This window comes from Chroicocephalus ridibundus, chromosome 14 (genome assembly GCF_963924245.1).
Source record: "Chroicocephalus ridibundus chromosome 14, bChrRid1.1, whole genome shotgun sequence".
Classification (NCBI taxonomy): domain Eukaryota; kingdom Metazoa; phylum Chordata; class Aves; order Charadriiformes; family Laridae; genus Chroicocephalus; species Chroicocephalus ridibundus.
In genome coordinates, this window is record NC_086297.1 from 1,513,238 (window position 1) to 1,539,129 (window position 25,892).

The 25,892-nt window shown below is 40.5% G+C and overlaps 1 protein-coding gene across 2 annotated transcripts in view; it reads right to left on the minus strand.

The window, feature by feature from the left end:
* The window catches only part of PRKCA (protein kinase C alpha), a 156,820-nt gene extending 134,580 nt beyond the window's left edge, over positions 1–22,240 (minus strand). For both annotated transcript variants that reach the window (XM_063352623.1, XM_063352622.1), the window contains exons 1-2: positions 21,852–22,240; positions 18,366–18,397 (exon numbers count right to left, since the gene is read on the minus strand). In XM_063352623.1, the coding sequence (XP_063208693.1) occupies positions 18,366–18,397; positions 21,852–22,024 (205 nt within the window). In that variant the 5' untranslated portion in view covers positions 22,025–22,240. The remainder of the gene's footprint in view (positions 1–18,365; positions 18,398–21,851) is intronic.
* Between the last annotated feature and the right edge of the window lie 3,652 nt (positions 22,241–25,892).

Below are 25,892 nucleotides of genomic sequence, written 5' to 3' on the forward strand. Positions count from 1 at the left end.
CATGAAGAGTGCCAGAGCTTTCCTAGACTGCACATCATAAAAGTTACTCTTCCTTGTAAGATACCCATAAATAAAAGGCTGTAATGTCACAATATACAAGGTAGAGGTTCCTAGGTTATTTTTAGCCCAGACCAGCTGACTGTGATTTGCAGAGTGTACTAAAAGAAAATTAATCTGACAGTAAAGGAAGGAAAAAGATGGAGGTCATGTGGAATTGCATTATAAATTGATTTCTAATTATAATATTAAATGACTACACTTAGCATTTAAAAAGCCAAAAAATTGTTTCAGAATACATTTCTGAAATATTTCGTGTATGCTACAATGACTTCTAGTGGCAAAGCAAAATAATAGAACCTGAAAATCCTGCCATTTATTAACTGCATTTTAGATGCAAGTGCTATCATAAAAGGCTTTAAGGAAATCAAATAGCACAAACTATTTTTCACTTGTTGCTAATAATAAATACAAGTAATTGAAAAAAATAAGGGTCTTGCTAAAGACTCAACAAGAACTAGAAGGAAATACTTCATTTCAGGTAAAATCTGAATGGTGAAAAAGTGGGGTAATATAAAACTGACGTTTTTCAAATACATGAAAACAACACCCTGTGAAAATTTTAGTTTCTTGGAATACATCCCTTCTCAAAGTTTGACATTCAAAGTGTTCTAAGAACACAGAAGACCAAAGTGTAGGCCCAGCTGCCTATACGCTGCAGAACCGCTGCCGGCTGCCCTGATGCCCAGGCAGGTCCCCAGCTCTCCTGTTCATGGCACTCGCCCTCTGCAGAGGCTCCTCCTGCTCCCTCTTCTCTGCTTCCCATTTCTCATTTCCTGCTCCTACGTTTGCACAAGAATAACTATCATGATGGCATAAATTCAGGGCAGGTAAACTCCTGCCAGGCACAAACCCCTTCCAGGGTGGGAAAGAAGAGAAAGAAGAGAATTAGCCCACACAAGTTTCACCCCAGCAGTTGGAACTCTCTGGGCTCTAGAGGCAGGGCAGGGCAAGCCACGACATTTCAGGGTAAGTCTTCTGTCCCGCTGCTCCAGGCTCCGGCACAGTCCTGCAAGGAAGCAGGCTGGTATGCAAGCATTTGCCATCCCCAAGATAAGTTACGCACTCTCCCTCCAGCTCGAGAGTGCTAAACTAGAAAGAATCCGACTCAATTTGAGGTCAAAGGAGGAGTTGAAGATGAAAAAGGTACTCCAGGACAAAAAAAAGCAATGTCAGTAAGTGCAAATACGTCTAGAACTGAGAGGGTTTATAGTTATGTTATATGCTGTATTTTAAATACATCTCTGTTTCATTCCATCAGCTTCAAATAAGGAAACATCCCAAAGATGGTGATAGCATGCTGAATTTGTTGCTATCTGCAGAAATTAGTTACTATAAATAGTTTTTCCAGGCTTTTTAAGACGCAGCTGTACTAAGTTTCCACCAGAATCAAAATTGCTAAGACATCAATTAACTGCATCATTGTCTATTCCACAAAGGTTGTGACAGTATCCCGCCATCATCCCACTTTTTTCTGGAGCCACCCTGGTCACGCATTTTAATCTTATTCTCTTTAAAGATGGAGCACTATCTGAAACAAGCTTTTAAAAAGTTTCTCCTCTGTAAAGAGACTCCAGCAATGATAACAAGATTTGGTTAGTATGACTGAATAAAATTTTGCGCTGTTAATCATGACCCAAAACCAGTGCCATGGTCTATAAGGACGATTCTAAATATTAGAAATATAGTACAAGTCACACTCTATCCTTAAGACATGTTTGCCTCTTCAGCCCTTACACACAGCTTTTCAGCTGCAAACAGTCACTTAACAAAGACAGGGTAGTAGATGCTATCGGTATCCATAATAAATTGCAAAAAAAAATAAATCTCAGACCAGCATGGATTTCCTAAATTAAATCCTGTAATGGACTAAAACAGAGGAAGCAGTGCACTGACTTCGCAACCTAAATACATAAAATCTTTTAACTATGAAATTAGAATTTAAATTCACACCTGTCAAGCAAGTGATAAAATGACAATATTGCAGCAGTGACAAGCTTGGGTCTGGCACGGGCAGGGTTGTTGCAGTTTACAGAAACTCCTCACAGAACTGAGTTAATGCCAGCTAAATGGATGATCTTAAGAACAGATTACATGGGAGCATGCAGCCATTGAGAAAGGTATCCATTATACATTTGTTCTCATTTAAACAAGCCTTGAGTCACGTAGCGTCCTACAGAAGACAGAAGAGGTTTAGAAGAGAATACAATTCCCTACCAGAAAACCAAGATAACGTAACTCATTCTTCAGGTATAACGAGTTATAAAAATAATTCCTCAGGGAAAACTCAAATTAACCGACTCTGCTTCTAGACAATGACCTCCTCTATAATATTCTGCTTGAAAAACCACAACTTGCCACCAGCCAAAAAAATCCCACACCTCATCCTGCAGAACAAAGAGCAAGGCCGAAGGCAGCTCTGATCAAGCAACACCGCGCAGGCTCCTGTGGCGCCGCTCTCAGTTGCACTGTTCGTTCCTCTACTGACTCATCCCTTCAACATCCAAACTCCGTAGGACAAGGATTCTTGTCAAGCAAAAAAACAGCTTTGCACGAGACTTCGTACCACAATGATGAAAAACAACCACAAAGTCCTGTCTTACATACTTGTCTCATGTCCTTGATTCTGACACAATCTGTGTCACCTAAGCAGTGCTAAATATCACCGTTTTGCAGGTGGAGACAGTATTAATCCAACACACAAGCGAGACTCAGGGCAATTATACTCTTAATGTTTTGGAGAGCCTTAAATCAGTGACAGAAACGCACAGAGTTTAGAAAAAACAGAGATATTTTTAGTTCAGAGTACCATAAGCATGTTATGATCTTCAAGTCCATGTGTGAAAAGAAAGCCTAAGGGTATGTATACACAGGTTAATAAGCAGAACTAGAACATCTGGATCTCTGATAAATTTCTGCCTTGTAAACGTATCAGTAATCTATATGTAAAAAGTGGTGTTATCAGAGATCTTGGTATTTTCTCAGGAGACAGCATGCAGATTATTTTTAACCCTGAAAGAAGACACCATCTTCACAAATGGCTCTTTTCATAAAACTAATCTGGAGACACAGACGCGATTTTAAAAAACACACTGGTTTAGTGCATTCTTCTAGAGAAAGCTTAGAGTTTCCCATCAACACAAAAACCATTTTGGACACAGCTGTTCTGAAGGCGAGCGAGCTTTGACATTTTAAACTGTTCAACAGAATCTTTGTGCAAACTGGTCTCACGAGATAACTTGACAAATAAGATATACAGAGAGAGTTTTCCACATCCCGACTTGACTTGAAAGCAATTCGCATTTTAAAACCAGCACCAACTAATTTTGGAACTATTATGCAGATACTACATGTGTTAAATAATAACCCGGGTTCTACACCTCCTAAAACCAAAGTCCAAAATATGCAGTAGCAAAAAGAACTTTTTTCTATTTTCAGTCTGAAATTTTTGAAGGATTCATTACCATGAGCACTGAAAGAAATTGACATTTTATCCTGTGTTAACAAGTACTACAGAACTCATTATCTTCACCCAGGGCTCCCACTTCAGGTGCCACATCAAAGCTTTGCAAAGTTCTGGCCTGTAATTGCCACTACACTTTTAAAAACAGGTGAGTGGGGCTTGTGGCACTTGTGCAGAGAGAGTGTGAGATGGTGAGGAAAGGAAAAGGCTGGGAGCACTTGCATCGTGGCTACACGGCAGGCAACTTCAGAATTAGGACATGCTGTTATAAAACACAGTAGGACATCAATTTCTAGGAGCAGACATGTGGCCTTGAAAAGCATCCTCATGGCAACATGGATTATGCCATTAAAACAAATTAATAAAATATCAAAGTGGAGGGCTAAGCAAATGCTAAAGGGTGGATTCAGAGTCTTAATGCTTTCCTTTGGAATGCAGGAATTAAGACGGCATTCCTTCAAAAATAAGGAGGCAACATACGTAGTGAAGTCAAGGCTAGATCTTGAATTATAAGCAACTAAAACCTGGAAGCTTTAACTCTTGGAAAGCCACATATGCATTTAGGCTACTGGCCACCAACTTGCACACGGGCAATTTCAAACTGACAGAAAATGCGAACAAACTACGGAATTCACTTATGCAATAGTGAGAGAAACAAAACACTTGGAGAGAAGCCACACGAACTCAACTCCAACTAGGTCTGCTCGGATTTCTGAAAAGAGCTCATTCACATGGTCCACACTTCGTTGTTTAGCACAGCTGTTTCTAAAGCCACTCCCCATTCTAGTAATGTTTTTCCCATCCTATTTCACAAAAGACTTAAACATATTTCCAACAGATGCGTTTTGTACTCCAGTAATTTAGTGATATTTCCTGATGACTGGTTAACACAAAAGCTGTAGCTGGTTGATCCAAAGATTGCATCTGTTACCCTGCATCTCACCATCAGGTCAGAATGAATTTCTAACTGCAGAAAGAGATACCACAGAAGAATAAATTACTCTGTTTTCAAGCCTCAACCTAGGGATAAATAGTTTGCCCACGCAAGAAGAGCTAGAATTCAGAGTTATATTTTTTTTCAAAATAGGCTGTAACTGGGAGGTGGGGGGGGGGGGACCACCCCCAAAAGTAAACATTTTCTTGTCAATATTACAGATGGCACAACAGAAAATACCTCAATCATTTTCTCGAGCAAGATCATCCTCTTTCCCATCACCCATGCGATTTTTGTCAGCCTCAATTAAATTAACTGCATAGGGCAAAATAACCTGAACAGAACTCATTCAACCCTAAAACTCAGTAGTAACTACAGACAGAACTTGCTTCATGGAACAAGTTTCTCCTACCACAACACACACACCCAGAGCCATGGCCTGAGCTTTCCCTGCACACACCACCACAACAGGAAAATTACACATTAAGTGACAAGGACTCATCTGCTGAAAACAAGTTTTAAGTAAAGCATATTCTGCTCTATTGATAACTGTATTCTAAAATGGGGGGGTATGAAAACAAAGAATCATCTCCACACCATTAAGCCTGGCAGAACCCTATTTGCTGAGAAACACAGAGTGTCAAGGGCTTTTCCTAACAGGATCATCACTGCGTAGCATGGTAAAATCATCCAGATTATTTCACACAGTGTGTTTATGTATTATACGTGCACAGGAGATGAAGCCATTCTCTGAGTTACCCAGGAAGTAAGGGCTGCATCTTCTCACTACTGGTTCTTAATTACCGTCACGAGAGATGCATGTCTAACAAGAACATTTTTTGTATGGTCTGCAGGTTGTCCACTCTCTCCTGATGAGGTATATATTATATCCAATGAATGTTTCAGGTGGCGTTTATAGCTCTGTCCTTACATACAACCATAATAAGCATAATTTAAATTATATCAAGTATTTATATGATAGAATATTTTTATGTAAAATATTAAGATATATTATCATGCTATTAAATTGAAATTTTAACACTGAGCTCAAGCAAATAATTTCCACTTCAAAAAAATATATATGGAAAGCAATAGAATAATACGTGCACATATCAGCACACCTAGTGTCTCTCTAGGTTACTAAACCTTCTGTATCAAGGGCATCTCTACTAAATATTAATGCAGAATTCTGTATAATATGAGGCTTCAGTTATTCAGAGGATCTCTGCACTGCAAATAAAAATAAGTATTAAAGTCTATACTATTAACTACAGATTAAGGTCAGATCCCAATAGTAGTTCCATATAGAACAACGTAATAGATAGATGTTCATTGACTGATACTGATCCATTCATTCAAAGCAGTTTGCAAGATCCAGGCTTTAAAATATTAAGAACATTTATTACCTCAACATGAATACAATCCTACACTCATACAAAGAGTTCTCTGGTATAAACTGTGTTTTGGAAGTTCTGGAAGTACATCAGTTCTGCTACCTGCTGGCCAGTCTAGTTTCCATTCTCACATTCTCTTCACATTTGATGGTTCTAAAATTAACCCTACTGATTTTATCACACATTTCCTTTTCATTTTGCCATGTTAAATGTCAAGTGATCCATATGTCTGACACTGCCCTTTTAATTATTACAACAAAAGCTTAAAGATGATACTACACACATGCCTCCTCCCCTTCAAAGCAAGGCTCAATAAAACATAGGCAATCGTAAGAATTCAAAGGTCAACATTTGAATAAGTTGAGTAAAAGCCAAGAAAGAGCAAGATTTATTAGAAATTTAATTCTACAGTAAGTTCTACAATTAGTACTCTTTCTAATGTATTGATTTAAATTACAAAATAAGCTCAGTAGATAGTGTTTAGGACTTCATTAAAATTTACTGAGCCTATTTATCAATGCTTTTTGCAAGAAGCTTGTTATAAAAACCTGCATAAACCCAATCAGACCTCCCCAATACATCAATGATATATGATGAAGCCTTATTCCCTTCATCAATCTTCAGCTATACATTTACTTAAGTAATCAATACTCCAAAAATTGTGATGTGCCCATAAATTCGTGGCCTTGCATGAATGTGTTCACTCGGTATCTACTCATATGAAGTCTCAGTCGCTGTCAGTCACGTTATCCTAACCACCCATATTTTATGGTTCTGTTATCAGGATTCAAAAGCACTTAAGAAGGTAAAATCATAGAATCATTTAAGTTGGAAAAGACCCTTGGGATCATCGAGTCCAACCAACGAACAAGGTGGTAGCAGGTAAAAGTGTTGGGACTTTATATGCCCATTACCATGACTGGGTTGCTCAAAAACTGGTGCTGTAGTTGCAGCATATGATTATAATATGCACAACATCATCGCAGGCCCAGAGAGAAGTTTAAGGCACAGGCAGGAAACAAAAGAATCTGAGGTCAGAGACCTTCTACGGAACCCAGGGAAGGGATGCAATGATGACAAAGATTTGTCCTCCCTCTTCCCAATATAGAAACAGCTCTATTATCAAAAAATTTATAGTGTTATTACATTTTTTTATTCTATTTATAATAAAAAGAAACCTGGACCAGGACAAGGCATACTGAGCAAAAGTCAAAGTCAAGCATATCTGTTCCATTCTATCCGTCCCAGATACTAAACAGTTCTAGGCTTCCAGGGATGTCCTGTTTGATGGACTTTCAGGAGTACCCCTGAAAATAATGGACCTTGTTGTCATCAGGATACTTGTTGTCAAGTATCCAAACCCATAGAAACTATGTAAAACATTCGCTGCCACAAAATGACGACACAGCAAATATCAAATTACAAATAAAATACAAGCCTTAAATACTTGTAATATAATGTATTTATATTCTAAAATGAAAGTGGCACCTGGCCTTGTACCAGGTTTAATAACATACAACACAATTCTGCTTTTGCAAAATGTTCAAAGAAACCTGAGCTCAAGCTTAATTAAATGAACACAACTTTATACAAACATGACAACTAAACTGTTCCTCATTATATGGCACCAGGAAGCTGACACAAGGCTTCAGTTTTGCAGAAATCTTAGAAATAAGCTTTGCCGACTTCTACACATATGTCAACAAGGCATCAGTTTTACAGCCTACAGTACTTACCAGGCACACCTGGATATCTAAGGCAGAACAAAACACTTAAAAGTACTACTCAGTGAAACGACTGGCAATAGCATACAGAACACCAGAGCGTAAAATCATCTAACGCAACAGCATGCTGTGCAGTTGGCACAAGGACCGTACGATCTATTAGGAAACAATTCCACTTCTGAGGAAAATGTATAAAACATATCCACCACTTGCACTTTAAAACCCTCTTCAGCAACTACACACTTTTTCAACGCTCCTTTTTAGAGGTAAATCAGGGATATAACCGCACAGGCAATTCAGAAACTAACACTAAAGAACCGATACTATTTGTGCTAACACACAGGCCAGATTTAGACAAGCAAATAGCAACACAAGGAAATAAATTACCATGAGAAAACACCACCTTTTTGCCCACTGATATACTGGGATAAGAACGGAATTTTAGTAAGTTTTCATATTTAACAAAATGCACTTTTTTCCCCCCAGGATCATCAGACAGTTGCCACAGTCATGTTCATTTGTCACGGACATACAGTGCAATGGAGACACCACAACAATCAGTTTCACTAAGCTGCACAATTAGATTTATTGAGCCTCTACTGTGTTTTAAAGGCTCACACCTGAGGACCTCTCAATAACATCAAAAGGAATACTGAGCAATATCTATGCATCAAAATATTTGAAATAGAATAAAAACAAAATTATCTCTTTCTCCCTTCTTTCTGCAATCCTGCAACATTTGTCTCAATGGGCCTATACATACGTAGAAAAACTGAAAAATATCCATGCACAGGAGTGTACCTATTGCCTTCTACTGTGTTCGCATCCGCTCCAATTAACAGCAAAGTTCCATTTTATAAGAATATATCCAACAGATGTAATTTGTAAAAGCTGATGACAAGAAAGGAAGATATAAAACTGACATACTTGGAATGCTCTCAAATTTAATTCATTTAGAGTAAAAGTCAGCAAACAAGGTAAGAGCAGTCCAAAATCTGACTAATTTTAAGGCACATCTCAAATTCAATCAGCTAACCTGCCATGATGGAAAGACTTGAAAAAATACATATGCACTTATAGTCAATTCTGTTGCATTAGTCTATTTCTATATTTATTGTAACATGATGGTTTTTTAACATTTCCTCCAATTCAAACAAATCCAGGGAATTTTTAGGTTGAAATCCATTTATTTTATAAAATTCTGGAATAGAAGAAAAATGAGATGCCCAGAACCTGTCATCAGCTAGCGGGTGGGCATTATCTTCAGACACACAAATTCTCTGTGGCTCAAAGCTTGCGTGCAAAAAATGGGAAACCAGTTCAGGCAACAGGTACTAGAGAAGAGGCGGCACCAGGTGACGCTTCTTTGCCCAGAGAATCAGAAGCTGCCATGGAAGTGCACGCAGTGCGGTACAGACGCAGGAGGAATGGCACTGCAGAGACATACTCTAGCAAGCAAAAACAATCGTAAGGGGGATTGTTTTGCACTTTCCTAAAGTTTGTTTCAGCTTATCTGCAGAGAAAAGTGATAAGAATGCAGATCATGATTACTAACAATAACATCTCAGGAAAAACTTTTTAAATCAACCCACTAAAACACTAACATCCACTATAGCTTTCCATAAGATAAGGCTTATTTCTGCACTCTTTGCCAGAACAGAAAGATTCACCTTTTTCTAATATTAATAACCAATTTCTTGAGGACAAGAATACTGTGAAGTGGATTCTGACTGATGTTCTGGTGAGTTAAAAAAAAAAAAAAAAAAAAAAAAACAACAAAATAAAATCCCAACACAGACTAGAAGTGGAAAGAAGAAGATAAACTATTCTTCCAACTCCTTCTCGTACATGAATAATGTTTTGTTTACTGAGGAACTAAAATAACACATTCAGCACACATTCCACAGAAGTTAAAAATGCTATTAATTTTAAATGAAAATGAAGAGCGAAATATCTGTGTTTTGGAAAGAGAGTTACATTTCAACACTCGTTGAAATACGAATGTCTATCTTCAGTCTGGACCTTGTAGCATGCTCTTTTACACATGTAATAATAAAATAAGGAAGGATAGGATCTGATCCACTTTGAGTCATTGCTTATCCTTTTTTAACACATACTAAAGAGACACACTCATGTACTTTATTAGTGGTTTTGAAACCCAAGCATACAGAACCCCAAATTCTAAACATCTGATTCTGAAACATTTACAATTCGAAAATGGTTAATTAAATTGGTACCAATATTCATTATGCTATCATTTTAAGGATCATATGGAGGGGGGGAAAAAAGTATCCAATTTCCAGAAACACAATCTTCATAAAGTTTTGCTCCAGAATAAAAATTAGAAATGCAATTACAAACTTCATTTACCTATATGCAAATGCTTGCAACATACGCAATATTAATAGCTTTATAGAATTATTTTGATTGAAGCTAAAAAAAAAAGCGGCAATGGCTGCAACTCTAGTTAAAAAAAAATATAATTGTTTTGTGAATATGGGCTATTTTCTTAGCAAAAAGAAAAAAGAAAGCAACTTGACAATTATTACACAAGGTAAATAAAGCCTTGAACGTGCCATACGAGCTATTTGTGCTGATCATGCTCCCTTCATAGACACTTTTCATAGTGTCAAAATCTATTTACATGATTGCAAATGAAAAGCAAATGTTTTTCTACATCTTGACCGGCTATCATATAAAGACAAGTATTAACTAGAATTTTGCAGCTTCATTTTAAAAACTAAAAACCAGCAAATTAAGATAGTGATAATGACCATATTTTTGGTGTTACTAGACAAACCTGCATTTTGAGTTAAAAAAAAGGTGCTTCTGTATCAGACTAAAAAAAAAATTTTAAAAAGACATTTTGTAAACAATAAGAGACAGACAAAAATTACAGTAAGCTTCTACATTTATAGGGACATATTCCAGACTTCTAATAAAGCTCATTTAATGAAAAGATTTTAATTAATAGACAGGAATGTGATTTCAAAATCTACACGAAGTCACTAGAAGATACTCTGAAAAAAAAAAAAAAGGCACACGTGTCTGCAGTACCTTATAGTCTAAGTTATATAATTGCAGAAAGGAACCAAAAAAAACTTTAATGTAAATCAAATTACAATTAAGAGATCAGAGTAAATGACAATGAAATCCACAGAAAGATAAGTACACACGTGTTCGGTTGCCTGACTTACAAGGTAACTGCTATGAATCACATTTATGGAAGGCAGTATTCATAAAGAGCTGCAACTGAAAAATTAACAGCTGATAATCAACTCCCAAGCACTCCCAGCCTCTACGTGTCTTCAACAAGCACTGCTGAAATCAGTTAGAATTATAATGTTCAGCATCTACAAGAATTTAAGAACACTTAAAGGGTAGTTCCTGTTATTAATTATACACAAGGGAGTCCCTCACTCTTAGACTTTCATGCTTTTTACTGCAGATGTGAAAACTGAGAAACTGAGCCTGAAGTATTTATCAAATAACTTATTTTTACCTTTCACCCTAAAGAGAAACAACCCACAAAAACAAGCATGAAAGAAGTAATCATCATTGCATCCCAACAGTAAAATCTGTTTTCTTCATCTTTCTGCAACTTTCCGACATTTCATTAAATTCCACTCATGGCATAAGTCACTTACATCCACAAAAATCTTGTATGAAATTAACACCATATGTGGATGCATATCAGCAGCTGATGTGCAGTGTTACACAAAAGCAGAGGGGAAAATAAAGAATATGCCAAACTTTATCTTGCCCAGGACTCAAACTAGTTTATCTGTCAACTCAGAACGAGCTATCACTCCCACATGTTTAATTAGAAGCTGAAGAGCTTCACAGAATTACATCCAGGGCACTGGAACAGTCAGTTTCTTTTATCTGGAACACGCTGCTGGGATATCTAACTGATTCAAGTAAACAAAACAGAACCTAACATGTTGGAAGTGTGGCAACGGTGAACATGGTTTTGCCCTTGAAATGGAATACAAGAAAAAAAAAACTTTCGCTGCAAGGCAAGATTTAATTATGTTCCAGTGTTGATGAGCACAGTACCACCACGGAAATTTTCTAGAAAAATAGAAGTACAATGTCATATTTCTCTATTTTACTGTCACGTTCTATGTAGAGTGAATTGTATATTTAGTGAGTTGTGTATTGTGCATCTATTTGACATACAGATTTTTTTTTTGTGATACACAGTTGTAGCAACAGATTCCTCAGAAACATGGATACATGGATCTTCACCCTTCTGAACAAAGATCCCCTATTGTCCTTTCTATAGAGCAATGATGCTCGGAGACAACACATCCCCTTCCCCGCACAGGAAACAATTGCTGAAAGCATAACCGGTATGTCTATGTTATCAAGTAATGCTCCAACTGGAACAGATTTGTAGAGAGAAACAGTGCTAAGAACTAGGCACCTGTACAGTCCTCGTTCCAGGGGTTTAACATTGGATGAGCTGCAGTGTGACCCGGGAACCAAACACCCTTTAGCTCCTGGAGGACATTAAATGTGCTGCTGTAACTCATCACTCTGTTGGGTATCACCCAAAGGAAATCCACTTTGCATGCTCCAAGTCCACCCAGCCATGCAGACCAAAGCCCTCTAAAAGCAGGGATGACTGGGACACGCATTTCCAAAGGGCCTTCCTGATCTGAACAAACACTGATGTATTTGCACTCATTAGGACTCAGGACTTCCGTCTGCACGTCAACACTGTTCTCAGTAAAAACTTGGAACATGGGCAATTTTGCAAAAATCGCTCAGAGTTCAACTGCGGAGATGGAATCAGAATCTCGACTTATCCTGGTATCAGGCAATTAACAGCAACGTATTTCCTCATAATATGGGACATATGTTGCAAAGGGATGGAAAGGGACAGCCGAAGGAGGGGAAGAATAAATAAATAAAAGATGACAAAACAAATACACAACAAGCATCTTATCTGCATGCTTATAATCTGCATGTCAGATTATCTGCAGATCACTAAAATTACAGTCCCTTTGAGAAGCAGTCCACAGATACACAGCCCGCAGATCAGGCTGAGGGCAAATGGTCAATGGGAAGGACAAAGCTGGCCAGAGGAATCACGGAAATTGTCTCTGTGCAGCCACCATTTATGCTCCCAGGTGGTTTCTTGTCTCTTGTTCTTTTTTTTGGTGAGGGTACGTGTCTGTGGTCCATTTTTTAACAGATACCTCCAACTTATATGCCTGAAAATACATTAATGAGTCAGATATTTTAAGTATATCTATTATAAGTTCCCATTTCAGAATATTTCATGCTGACTGTTAAGCTACATAGAAAGTATGAACAGTCACAGACTCTTAGCGACTTCCACGGAATTCATTTCTCAATCTGAGGCTTATAGAAACATCAGTTAATGTAAACTGTATCACATGACTAATAAGTAATATAAAAAGCGCAAAGAAAAACACACGTTTTGTTCAAACTGTGGCCTGTAATATCTGGTCGTACCACAAAAAATGATAATGATACCAGAGAAACAGTTCTGGCATAGAGAGGGGAACTTACTTTGTATCTTATCCACCCTTTGGCAATAACATTTCCAAGGAAGGAACACAGTAAATATTTTCTATGAGAAGCAACACAGACAGTAATACATTTTCCTTTATATATTTTTTTCTTGTTACAAAGGAAAATAAAGATAGTAAAATGAACAAGAAACTGCAGGTATGAGAAACACAACTATCAGGATGGAAAACCAAGAACTAAGCCTTGATCCATACACAAGAAAGAATTAATTGTGCTGCTTCCTCTGTAAACATAACAGAGCTGAGGATTAACAGAAACTGTACATGTCAACCAGGTCACAGGCATTCAGAGGTTTCGCTGGTTCAAATCTTTAGGTCACAGCTATAGCATTAAAAATCAGTTTCTCAACCACCTCTCTACACAGACCATAATACCCCTTTTTAAATGAAAACAGATGATTTAAAAAGGAGGCAGCATCAGTAGGTTCTTGTCTTTTCATTGCAGAATAGAGGTCAAGAACTAGCGGATAAAAGATAAACAACGCAGAGGAAATGAAGGGCTGGTTTAACGTGCCAATGTTATGATATTTGCAAGGACAGTACAAAAGAATAAAATCCAACCATTTCCATTTTTAGTGAAGCAGTTACTATAGATGTCTAACTAGCCCAGCACCAGCACTGCTAGGAAGTGTAGCTAGCATGACACACACTATTCCAAAAAGCTTACCACATCAACTTAAGGTAAGATTCAACATTCGGAAAAAATAGTCTGAAAATAAATTGAGGGAAGAGAAGAAAAAAAAAATGGAAGGAGCAATACTTGCACAGATTAGCTAAACACAACAATCTGCTTTAATTGATTTCTCTAATTTTTATTTATGTAAATTAGAAAAAAAAAACCATGAAACTCTTCCCTAGCTAGTTATTATCCTTAAGCCAAATGTATTTCAAAGCTGGACTGTAGCAGAATATCGCACTTCAGTAGACCCTGCAGAAATCACGTAAAAGCAGGAAAACTTGCAGTGAGTAACTACAAATTTTGACCATTGGAGAGAACTGACCACAAGCCCTTAATCAGGAACACGAGTTGAGTGCATTCGTATTACTGTAACTAAAAATATTTTCACCTCGAGGAACTTGCTGAGCCTTCAGTGCTGAACTTAACCTCTAAACGTATGTTAATACAGGTTCTTCAACACACATTCTTCACATCTTAATGAACCACTATTTGTTGTGCTCTGTTCACCAGAAAAAACTTTTCTTACAAATCAGACAGAAAGAAACAGATATAAGTTACACTCAAGAGTACAACAGTGAATATCAAAAGAATGAGGAAGCCAAAATACAGCTTAAAGGCTTGCTTAATTTAAAGTCTGCTTTCTTAAAAGAGGAACGCTCATACTGTGGTAGACTGAAAAAGGGTTTAGATTATTCCATTTTTCACATTCCTCTTGCAGTATTTCCAGGTGCACGTCAGAGAAAAGCTTTCAGTATTACAGACAGCTTGCTGTCTTGCTTGACAACGTAAGAACACAAAACAAAGCCAGAACTCACTTAAATAATCTTACCATCATGTTTTCACTACCACAAAGACAATCAACAGAGAACAGCAAAAACAGAACAGTATAATAAGAACTCCTGTTTCAAAAGCACAGTATTTTAGAATAGTTCATGTTCATATAAATCACCAATAAAACACAAATCTCAAACAGCAAAGTACTTTCTAGTAAGAGGAGGTAGTAAAAAACATGTTCCTTAGGAGAAAGTAAATCCAGCTGAACTCTTTCAAGTTCATTTTCAAATTCACACATGATCAAAGATGGGTCCCGATTTCTTCCACTGATGCTTCTTGACCCCGAACCCACTCTTTGAAAAACTTATTTCCAATAATGCAACAGAATTCTGCAGCCTCTCCATGAAATAACAAATCACAACTCATAGTTGTAAACCTAAGGAGCTTTTCTGAGTATCTGTTTGCCAGTATATACAGCAACTAGCCACATTAGAATACATGCATTAAGAAAGACAAACTACTTATGACATGGACTGTCTCTTGCTAAGCATTTGTGCGGTAATAATGCAATTGCACCCTGAACCTCTGCCACATTAAGGGCTTTAAAAGCCACACCAAAATTGAATTTATTGTCTTTTGCAAATTCATAGGGATCCCATAAAAATAAGGAGAAAAAAGAATTTAGCAAAGCTTTTCAATGAAATAAATGAAAATATTTCTCTTCAATTCCGAAGAACTCATTTAAATGTTTTTACGTAATGCTGAAGCTGAACACTGCAGCAGAAATACAAGCATGGAAATCAGAAAACAAAAATGATTACATACAATTGAAAACATGTTCCAAGGCTCAAAGCAAACCCGATGAAAAAAGGTATTAGTGGTCCGAAAAAAGATCATTACAGTATAGCATTAAGTTTTAATTTAAATAAAATTTAAATTTAAGGATAAAATAAAAATCCTTTCTTTCGAGGGCATCTCTTAAAAATAAAAGAAGTGCATTTATTGTGACCCTTTTTAAAGGAAGTTTTAAAAATCTATAAAAGCATACTGTGTTAGCTGCAATGTTTAGTACTGCATAAACACTGAGTTAGGACTTTTGTTTAATTAAAGAATTATTAACACAAATATTCATAGAACAACTGCAGTTTCTGAGAGTAGAAGCATCACTTGAGTGTTATGCATTACTATTATGGACTTTTCCTCTTCCATCTGGTAACAAAGGCCAGAGGAATTTAAAACAACTTTGGAAATAATAAAACCACCCAACTCTGAAACCTGCCCGACATCAAGTTTCTGTCTAGCAGGAGATTTTACAACACTCTCGAAAACAGAGCTAAAAAAGTTTCTTATAATGGAAACTCTGACGGACCACGAACTATAGTTACACTAGGAGCTGCCACTGTAATATTCTTTCCTTTCCTTCATGTCATACTGAAATTTCCATTTTATTCTTCATTTGTCATTCTTTTCTGTAAAGATAGTCACTTAATTAAAGAAACTAGGGAGTTTTTGCAACCTACCTTCTAGTTTCACACATTTGTTGTTGTGGTTTTGGTTATTTTTAGGGTTTTTTTTGTTTTTTTGTTTGTTGTTTTTTTTTTTTTTTTAAAAAATTCTTCATGTTTTCACTAGTTTTGATCACTACTTTTTCTTTCCAGCTTTAGCTGGTGACTTTTTCGATGTCATCTTCAGAAAGCTGAACTGAAAAAATGTGATTCAGCTGCTTAACTTTATCATGGAGTTTTATTTTTCAAGACTATTATCCCAAGAGTATGAACTCTTTGACTTTGATGACAATCAAATTTAATGAATGAATGCAAAAAAACCCACTACTTAATTAGTGTGCCAACAATAATTTCCTACAAACTACCTAAAATCTGAATATTTCTTAGAGATTTTGACTGTATGCTACTACAGACAAGAACACTGAATCCAACACTGTCTGTCCATCAAAGAAAGACTGCAGAATCTTGCTCTGATGCATACAAAAGTCAGGTTTGAACACATTTAGATTCCTGAAAAGTATCATTTCTGAAGCATTTAAAAAAAATTCAAAAAATAATCAAGCTCTTCTGCTGCATTTACTCTTAGTTATATTCATGCACGGCATTTGGAGGGAAGATGAGACTGGAGTCAGATTTGTAGCTAGCTTTATAAAGATTAGTCCTCATCAGACAAAACAATTCCTAGCTAACTACAATGGTAGAAGGAACTCTGGCCACAGAATCCAAAATACTGGAAATGAACTGCCATACCAAATTGGATCTGTGGCTCGGACCAGTGGCGCACAGCCAATGTGAGCCACTAGCTGCCTGGCTGGAAAACAGGAGACAGTTGACACTGTACCAACTGCAAAGCTTAAGATAGATAACTGCATAATTTAAATGCAGCCCCCATTATCTTCTGTATACCAACGGAAATCTCTAACGAACATCTGAATATTCCTTAACTAGGAATCACTGAGCTGTCCTCAACGGGACCCAGGAAGTGCCATTCCACTACCGAGTGCTACAGATCGATTTATAGCACTGCTCTGGATGCTATGAGTAGCAAAACACTGGAGGATATCTACAGAATTTAGTATTAACATCTTGGGACATAAAGGAATTCGTATACAAGATTCATAGTAAAACCACGGCTGCATGCTTACCTTAATATGGCATGCAGTGTTGTCACTATAAGTGTCTCTCTGCAAGTTTCTACTTGCAGAAAAAAATATTTATTGCAACACCTTTAAAAGGCATCATTCTTTTACATTGTTTCTCAGAGGTTTAATTTCAAGAAGTATCAACTTTCACAAAAATACAACAGAACCCATAATTTCACCAACTACTAAGTAAAAGCAACTTTCAGGATAGTCAAACATGCTCTAAAGCATTAGCAAATAACGGTTAAAAAAACGTAATGAAAGAAACAACCAAAAGGCTAGCTAATGAGTACACAATGTACATCTGCAGGTGAAATGATAGGGAAGAAGGTTGGGGAAGAGAAACAGACAACAAAAAGCCTCTTCCTAATTAGGTAAACATATGACATAGAAAAAATAACAATAGTTGGGTGTGGTTATTTTATGATTAAATGCTAAATAATGGTAAGAATTTGGCAAGAATACAGAATATGTAAGAATACAGCATATCATGCTCTGGCTTTCATGTATATAGTTATCTTCCACTATAGCAGCTTTCAGTTTCTCAAGGTTAGCAGAATTTATTAAATTGGTGATTTTATAGGGGTGGATTTTTTTTGTAATTGAGTATGACATAAGACAGAAAAATGCTGCCTGTCCTAAAACGTAGTTCAAACCAAAGGTCCTCCTAAGCATACAGTGTATGAAAATTAAAAACAGGGAGTTTGGGTTATGAAAAGAAGCCATATGACTAAAAAGTGAATCCATTTTCCAAAACGCCCACACAGACAAGAGCTTCTGATGTGAAAAATGGTCTCTGCAAAAGCTAAATTGCACAGATTATTTTCATGAAAAGTTAGAAACTGCACTACACGCAGATTATATGACATTTACTGTGATGAGATTTTTTTTAAAAAACACACATTTTTTGTGTTATTACAGTAAGAACAATTACTTGATTGTTCAATGTATATGATGTAAATGCCAATAGTTATTTAATTAAATAATGGTCTTCCATTAGAATTTATATAGGCAGAGATGCTTGCTTAGTTTTTCCAGGCTTCTTTCCTTCTTGCTGCAGGCAAGTTTTGGCTGCCTTAGAAGTTAGATGCAACAATGTGCACTAGCCAACAAAGCATTTGTGGCTTACCTTGGCACTGAAATCCTTGTTTCCCAAATCCCCTGCATAAAAAAAAAAAAAAAAAGACAACTGTCTTAGTATGTTTAGTTATCATTTCTTCTCAATGATCTGTAGCAACATAAAAATAGCGTCATATTAAATTACTTCAGATTTTGCTAAAACAGCAACAGATTTTAAAATATACAACACAGAACAGCCCACCCATTTCAGAGCAGAGAACAATAGCTGTCACCAGCTATGTAATTTCAGCTTCTGGCAACAATATTTTTATTATTATTATTTTACAAGCTATTTTGGATCTACAATTATCATCATCTGTGATTACTGCATAATATTTCAACTCATTTAATGTCACACATATACTTTACAGCAATGTAAAATTCCAAGTTCTAGCAAAGGCATATAAAACAAACCAGACTTAGTTTTTCATCCAAATTTTAGGATTGAATGCCGATGCTGTTACCCGCCTCAGCTAGACACAGTTGTTTGTTGTTTGGAGAGGAGGCAGGTTAAAGGTTTTGCTGGTTCCAATATAAATGAGAAGACAGGCCCATTGGCCTTGCTTCATTTGCATAACAAAATACAAATGTCCCTGTAATACTCCACCAATGAATACGGCGACACACAAACGTTCTACCTGGTATCTAGAGTCCCAACATATATTATACCTCTGGCACTGTAGTTGGTTTTATTTATTTGTTTATATTTAAACATTCAACATTTGCTTTCCACAAAAATAAATGTTTTGAGTATCCTCCCTATAAACATTTCTCTGCATTTTCCCTCTTTGCAGAATGTTTTTCATCTGGGGAAGCTGGAGCTGCTTACACTAAAAGACAAATGAACCAAAGCCATGAACTGCAGAAGCCAGCCAGTAGGCTGTATGCAGTTAACAACATAAAGTTTAATTATAAAGCATGTGGAAGTGTTTTTAAAAAAAAAACATATCAACAATTTTCTCACTTTGTAAATTTATTTATTTAGAGAAGAGCCAAAACCTTCAGTACACTGTTACTTCAGGTGGAAACTGGCATTACACAGCTTTGAGCATTTCCATGAATTCCTGTGCTACAGGCTCTCCCTGGTTTTGTTATAAGTAGGCCTAAACTAACAAAACCAGAAGAAATACAAAATTGCTTGTTTGCTGGACAGCATAGCTGACTATCCTATACTGTCATTCTGCTGCTGTTATCTCTTGTCTTCACAAAAGTAAAAAGCAAGTACTGGAAGTGTGCAAATGCGATTGCATGAAAGCTGACAGGACTATGAACACAAAATAGACTTTAGATTATTTTTTTCATCCTTTTGAACACTTATTTGTAAAGAACATTCCTCTTATGTAGTCTAAAAGCATAGCCATTCTTCAGTGTTTGAGCTGAATTCATACATTAACCAGCTGCAGTCCACTCCGCTCCCTGATCGGTTATAACGTATTTTAAGTAAAAGGTCTTAAAAAAAATATCAAGAGTTGAGAAACAAAGCAGATAGGTGAAAGTTGTTTAAGAAGATAAGGAAGCACTAAACTGTTTCAGTAAATATTACCTGGTCAAACATAATCTAAGAAAAAAAATCTATTTGTGTAGTTCATTGAAAGGTAGCATTTACTATTCTTTATACCATAAAACATACGTTAACTGGCACATGTCATGTTGGAAACAGACAAAGCACTTTTTACAGGGTATGATGCTTATTCAAGAGTTGCCTACCTTCAAATGAGGAAATGAAAAGTTTTCAAGCTACCACATGCTCATTTGATGAGCTTAAGAGCTTCCTTAGCAAGAAAAAGACAAAAGAGCACAGCTACTCTTGCCACCTGTCAGCTACAGGAAATCCTTTCATTTCCACATCCATCCTGTCATCAGGTGCCTTTTCTCATGACAGTACTCCACTTTGGTTTTTAATTGTGCACAAGCACAGTCTGACAATAACCCTGCAGAATTCTTTCACACCTCCCAATTCATTCTGTTTTAGATTAACTTTGAACCAGTTTGTGAAGGTCTCTCGCTTTTACAATACCAAACTGCATTTTTTTTTAAATGGTGAAATTTATTTTTTTTTTTAAAAAAAAACCCCAACACTCAAAAAGCTGACCTATTTCTCCTTATTTCTTCTTCAGTCTACCCATCTCAGTTTTCCTTCCTTACTCTGCAAATATATTTCAGTAATTTCTGGAGCAATCACAGCCTTTTCTTCAGCCTGCAAACTGAGGAAAACTCAAGAAGGAAGGCAAAGGTCTGTGCCCATACACGTAAACAGACAGGAAAAGAGCAAGACACCTGCCCATAGACACAGAGCCAGCCGGGTGCAGACCCCCCTGAGTCTTTTACAACTTTGTCTCAAAGAAATCTCATCTCTCCTTTTCAGCAACGGAACCTGCAGTGCAAACTTCAGCAGCAGAGCAGGGCTGACGCTCAGCCACACCGCAGGTGAAGGAGAGGAAGCCCAAGCTGTTTATGTTGCGCACTCGCTGGGTGTACAAAACACGAGGACACACACCCACTCCTCTTGCCTCACCTGCCCAGGGAATGAGCCAGCACCTCCACTTGCCCGCCGAGGGCGAGCGGAGGGCGCAGGGCGGCCGGAGCCCGGCAGCGACGGGGAGCGCCGAGCGGCTCGGCCTGCAGAGGAGCCGCAGTCCTGCCCAGAAGAGGGCATGGCAGGCACCCATAGGTATATTTTTTTCCTAACAGCTTAGTAATCAGGGTGTTGGTAGGAAGTTTTCCTCCCTTCCTCCCCTCTCTCCAGCAAGAGCCCTTCTCTTAAAAAAACCCTCCCTTTCCTAAACACGTAACGTAGCAGCAGTGGCACTGTGCGCTCCCGATCTCCCTGCCCTCCCTCTGCAGCAGGAGGAAGCAAAGCAGGCACCGATCGCAAAGTTAAAGGCAGGGCTGCAGAAGTTGTGCCACACAGCAACACCCACAGCCTGAAACAGAAAACCCTCCGTTCCTCCCGCAGCAGCTGTAGCGCCGGCGGAGCTCCCCCCCGCAGGGGACGGCGGGCGAAGTCAGCCAAGCCATGCAGAACCCCCGTCGGCGGGGGACAAGAGGTGAGGAAATACAAGCCTCGATGGTCTGGGAAGCGATGTCCCCCAGCATGGCTCTTCAGTGCCAGACAGTCCCTGCGGCACTGGCCAGCGCTGCCCCCCGGGCACCCCTACGTTCCGGGGCTCCCCCAGCCCCGAGACCGAGGTGCGCCCAGACTCAGGCAGGGGCCCCTCGGAGCACCGGCGGCCGCAGAGAGCCCCCTCAGGAGGAGGGTGCGACAGAGCCGGGGGCAGCGAGGCGACACGGCTCTGCCCCACCGGGGCTCACCTGCCCGACCCTGGGGGAAGGGACGAGGGGCAGCCGGGGGCAGCGGCGGGTGGGAGGGGAGGGACGGCCGCTCGGCGGGGCCCGGGCACGGCGGCGGGGGCTGTCCCGGGGCGGGGAATCCCCTACAGCTGAGCGGGCCCGGGCGGAGGCGAGGGGGGAGAGGCGCTGCCGGGGGGTCTCTCACCAGATGAAGTCGGTGCAGTGGCTGCAGAAGGTGGGCTGCTTGAAGAAGCGCGCGATGAATTTGTGCTCCTTCACCTCGTGCACGTTCTTCTGCCTCAGGGCCCCCTTGCGAGCGAAGCGCCGCGCCGCGTCCGGGGCCGCGCCGGGCTCGGAGCCCGGGAACACGTCGGCCATAGCGCCCTCCTCTCCACCCCCCTGCCGGCAGCCGGGCCGCGCCGGGAATCGCCGCCCCGACGTCCGCCCCGTCCGGCGGCAGCCGAGTCTCTGGCAACGGCGGCGGCTGGGCGCTGCCTCCCGCTCCCGCGCCTGACGTCGGAGCGGCGCGTAGGGAGCGGGAGGAGGATCCCGGCCCCGGGCCCCGCCGCGGCTGCTCCGCCCGCGGGGTGAGCGAGCCCCCGGCCGCGGGCGGGGCGGGGAGGGCGGGGCAGGCCCGGCGCGGGGCCGCCCCCCGCGGGAGGGGGGAGGCCGGGAGGGGGCGTCAGCACCTGCCGCCTCTCGTCAGCGGCTGCCGCCCCTCACACGGGCGGGCACCCACCGGCTCTCCCTCACACGGGCGCCCGCCGGCTTCCCTCACACACGCACACCCGGCTCCCTCCGCACACACAGGTTCCCCTCTCTCTCTCTCACACACACACCAGCTCCCCAAAACCCACGCACTGGTTCCTCTGTCTCTCACTGACACCCCACACATCCCCCCGGCTTCCCTCACACACCAGCTCCCCTCACACGCACCGGCTTCCCTCACACACACAGACATACGCTCTCCCCCGATGCACTGGTTCCTCTCACACACACACACCAGCTCCCCCTCACACCCGCACCAGTTCCTTTCTCTCACACACACCCACGCAGGCTTTCCTCACATACAGACACACACACCAGCTCTCCCCACGTACACTGGCTCCTCTCACACACACATACACACTCATACACACACACCCGCTCTCCCCACACACACTGGCTCCTCTCACACGCGCACAGCGGCTCCCCTCAAAACCGCACACCCCTTCCCCTCACACCCACACGGGTTCCTCTCTGTCACACACGCACCCCCACACAGGCTTCCCTCACACACCGGCTTCTCTCACACATACATACACACACACCCGCTCTCCCCACACACACTGGCTCCTCTCTCACACGCACACCAGTTCTCCTCACACCCACACTGGTTCCTCTCTGTCACACACGCACCCCCACACAGGCTTCCCTCACACGCGCACACACACCAGATTCCCTCGTGCACATCAGCTCCTCTCACACACACCCCCTTGGCTCCCTCCTCCCTCTGCCTCACACACAGCAGCTGCCTCCCTTCACACACAGACACAGAGTTCCCTCAGTGTCGGCCATGGCAGCTGACACCTTCCCTCCGCATCGGCCCCGCCACGGGCGGTGCTGCTGCCCTCAGCCCCGGGGCCCGGGCAGGGACGTGGCAGCGACGGGCCCTGGTGACCTGCAGCACCGCCTGCCTTTGACCTCTGCTGGGTGCAGCTGCCACCCGCACCACAGGCACAGCCACCACCACCGCAAAGAGCACGGATAACCTATACCCAGCTGCGCTCTGCCGCCTTCACAGCGCGCTTCCTGTGCCGGCCCGGAGAGGTGGTGTTCCACCACCACAGCAAACAAAGGTGCGGCCCCGACGCTCTCCTTCACAAAACCTTTCCCCTTCCTGCAGCCCAGGGACCCAGCACCACTCACGGAGCTGCAGTTTGAGGCCACGCTGAACAGCTGTACATCACACAACGCCACTGGGCGTATGACAAATACAAGAGCGGCCTCACCATCTTGCCCCACTGCAGTGTGTCCTATATTTCTAGTTTACCATACAATACAAATACCCTCAACAAAAAGCAAAGGAAACATACAGGAAGTCTTTTTCACTAACTGATGCATCCAACGTATATACAAAAGACTTTTACTCTGCTTTTATGCAGCACACTGACAATGTAATAAAGTATTCTGTAAAATAATAGAGCCGTTCATCTTCCTTTATTCTCATTACACACAAAGCATTCACAAGTCCCTGGACATAGAAACATTACCCGCCTATGGCATACATACATTTTCTCATATTGCAATTTATACAATATCTCCATATATTCAGAAAAACACCATATAAAGCAGGACTGTGTGCGTGGAAAAACGCAATATATGTGCTAAACAAAAAGCCGCAAGACCTAGTCATAATTTTTTTAGTAAATATTATTCCCACGGCTACAAATTTTCACACCAGGGAAACAGATGCTTATTAAAAGTTCCTCTACCCCAATATATCTACATACTCATAAGTCTGTCTGTGTAAGCATGTGTAATGTGGTTTATTTCACGAGAATGGAAGCAAGCTAATTAACTCAAGTGAAGTCTTATTTGCTGATGGGAAAAGTGCACATGGACATTTACCACAGAACAGAAATAACTTGTTACACGCTATCTTATTCTTAATTTTAAAAGCTGGGTTTCTGGGTGCAGCCTGCCTGAGCCGGTACCTCTGTGGCATTTCATCAAATAACTGACGACAGGGTCAGCCCTGCTTTTTTTCTAAACTTAAAGAATCAAGCCATGTGCCCTATAAACTGTTTCACTATGCCCTTGCTTTGTGAACTTTTATTTTGCAAGAAACTACTTTCAAATTTGATCTGAAATTCGATAAAATATAAAGATTTTTAATTTGGTTTCTACCTATTCTACATGTTTCAAATCCCTTATTCCTCTTCAGAGGGAATACATTTTCCTTGCCTTAATTAACTTATGCCAAAGCATGAGGAGCACTAAGAAACATTTTGTACTCTCATTAAGTGTTCCATCAAGAAATATGGAACGTATTTATTTCTCTTCCTTTAGTGCTGCATTACAAACATAGCTACCGAGACTGGAGAATGTGACTGAATCAGACACAACTCGCATGACGTCAGCTTTGGGGCAATCTGCACGTTTGGTTGTTCCTTAAAATCTCGCAGACCTGCTGAATCATTTTGGATTCCAGTTTCTTTCCTGAGGGCGGCTCTGGTCAAGATTCACTCGCTGGAACATCGGCGAGTGCCTCCAGCTCCTCTTTCCAGCACCTGCCCATTGCCTTGTTGGGTGCCAGCGAAAAGCCAAGTAACACCACATGGTCACATTAGGATGGCTTTATTGTGTCTCTGTAAAGCAACGTTTTATCTCAAACCTAATAATTGTTTGTACATTGTGATTATACACACTAGGCAAGAGAAAAAAATCTGTTATGTGTGCATAGTGATCCTCAAACAAGTAGGTAAACCATTGTAACGCAACCTGCCCTTACTGTATATAACACGTAACTCCTCTTACTGCCCTATTTTGGATACACACCACTCACACAAGGCTTTTTTGTGTGTGTATGCATATATATATTCACCTTCAAATGTCACGATTTGTCAAAGTGACCAGGACACTCTCACAGCGATACTACCAGGGGATACTACGTTCCGTTCACCAGCCGCTTGTGGGACACATCATCGTAACATCAGCATCCTCTTGCTGGGAGGCTTTTAATTGCTTGGACACCCATTTCTCCTACTCTGCATTCAGGTCCTGCGGGTGACACAGGAACTCCTCCTTCCTCTGCAAATTGCTGGAGGAAAGACCTCTGCCACCTCTTCCTGTGCGCACGCCTCCCCACCAGCAGCCCGCGACTTGCTCTTCGGCTTCGGGTGGTGTTTGCAATTTGTTTCTGATTGAGGCCATCCGGACCAGGAGTCAGCATTCTCCTTGTTTGTGTTCAGGCATATACATGGTTATTAAACCAGAGCACCAGCTTCTCCAATCTCCTGGCAAGCGGCTTCAGAATTCCTGACTCCAAAGCACCATTTATGAGGTCTTCTGATAACAAATTTACTCCTGTATTGGATATTTGGATAATATCCTAGAGAGTTCATCCCCAGTAGAAGTTCCCATTGAATTGTTTATGTGACTTTCTCTGAAGAACTTGATTATTGCTGTAACAAGCACAACCTCTCAAGTCCTTTCTATATTTGCATCAATACCATCCCAGGTCTGCAAGTGCAAGCATCTGGGT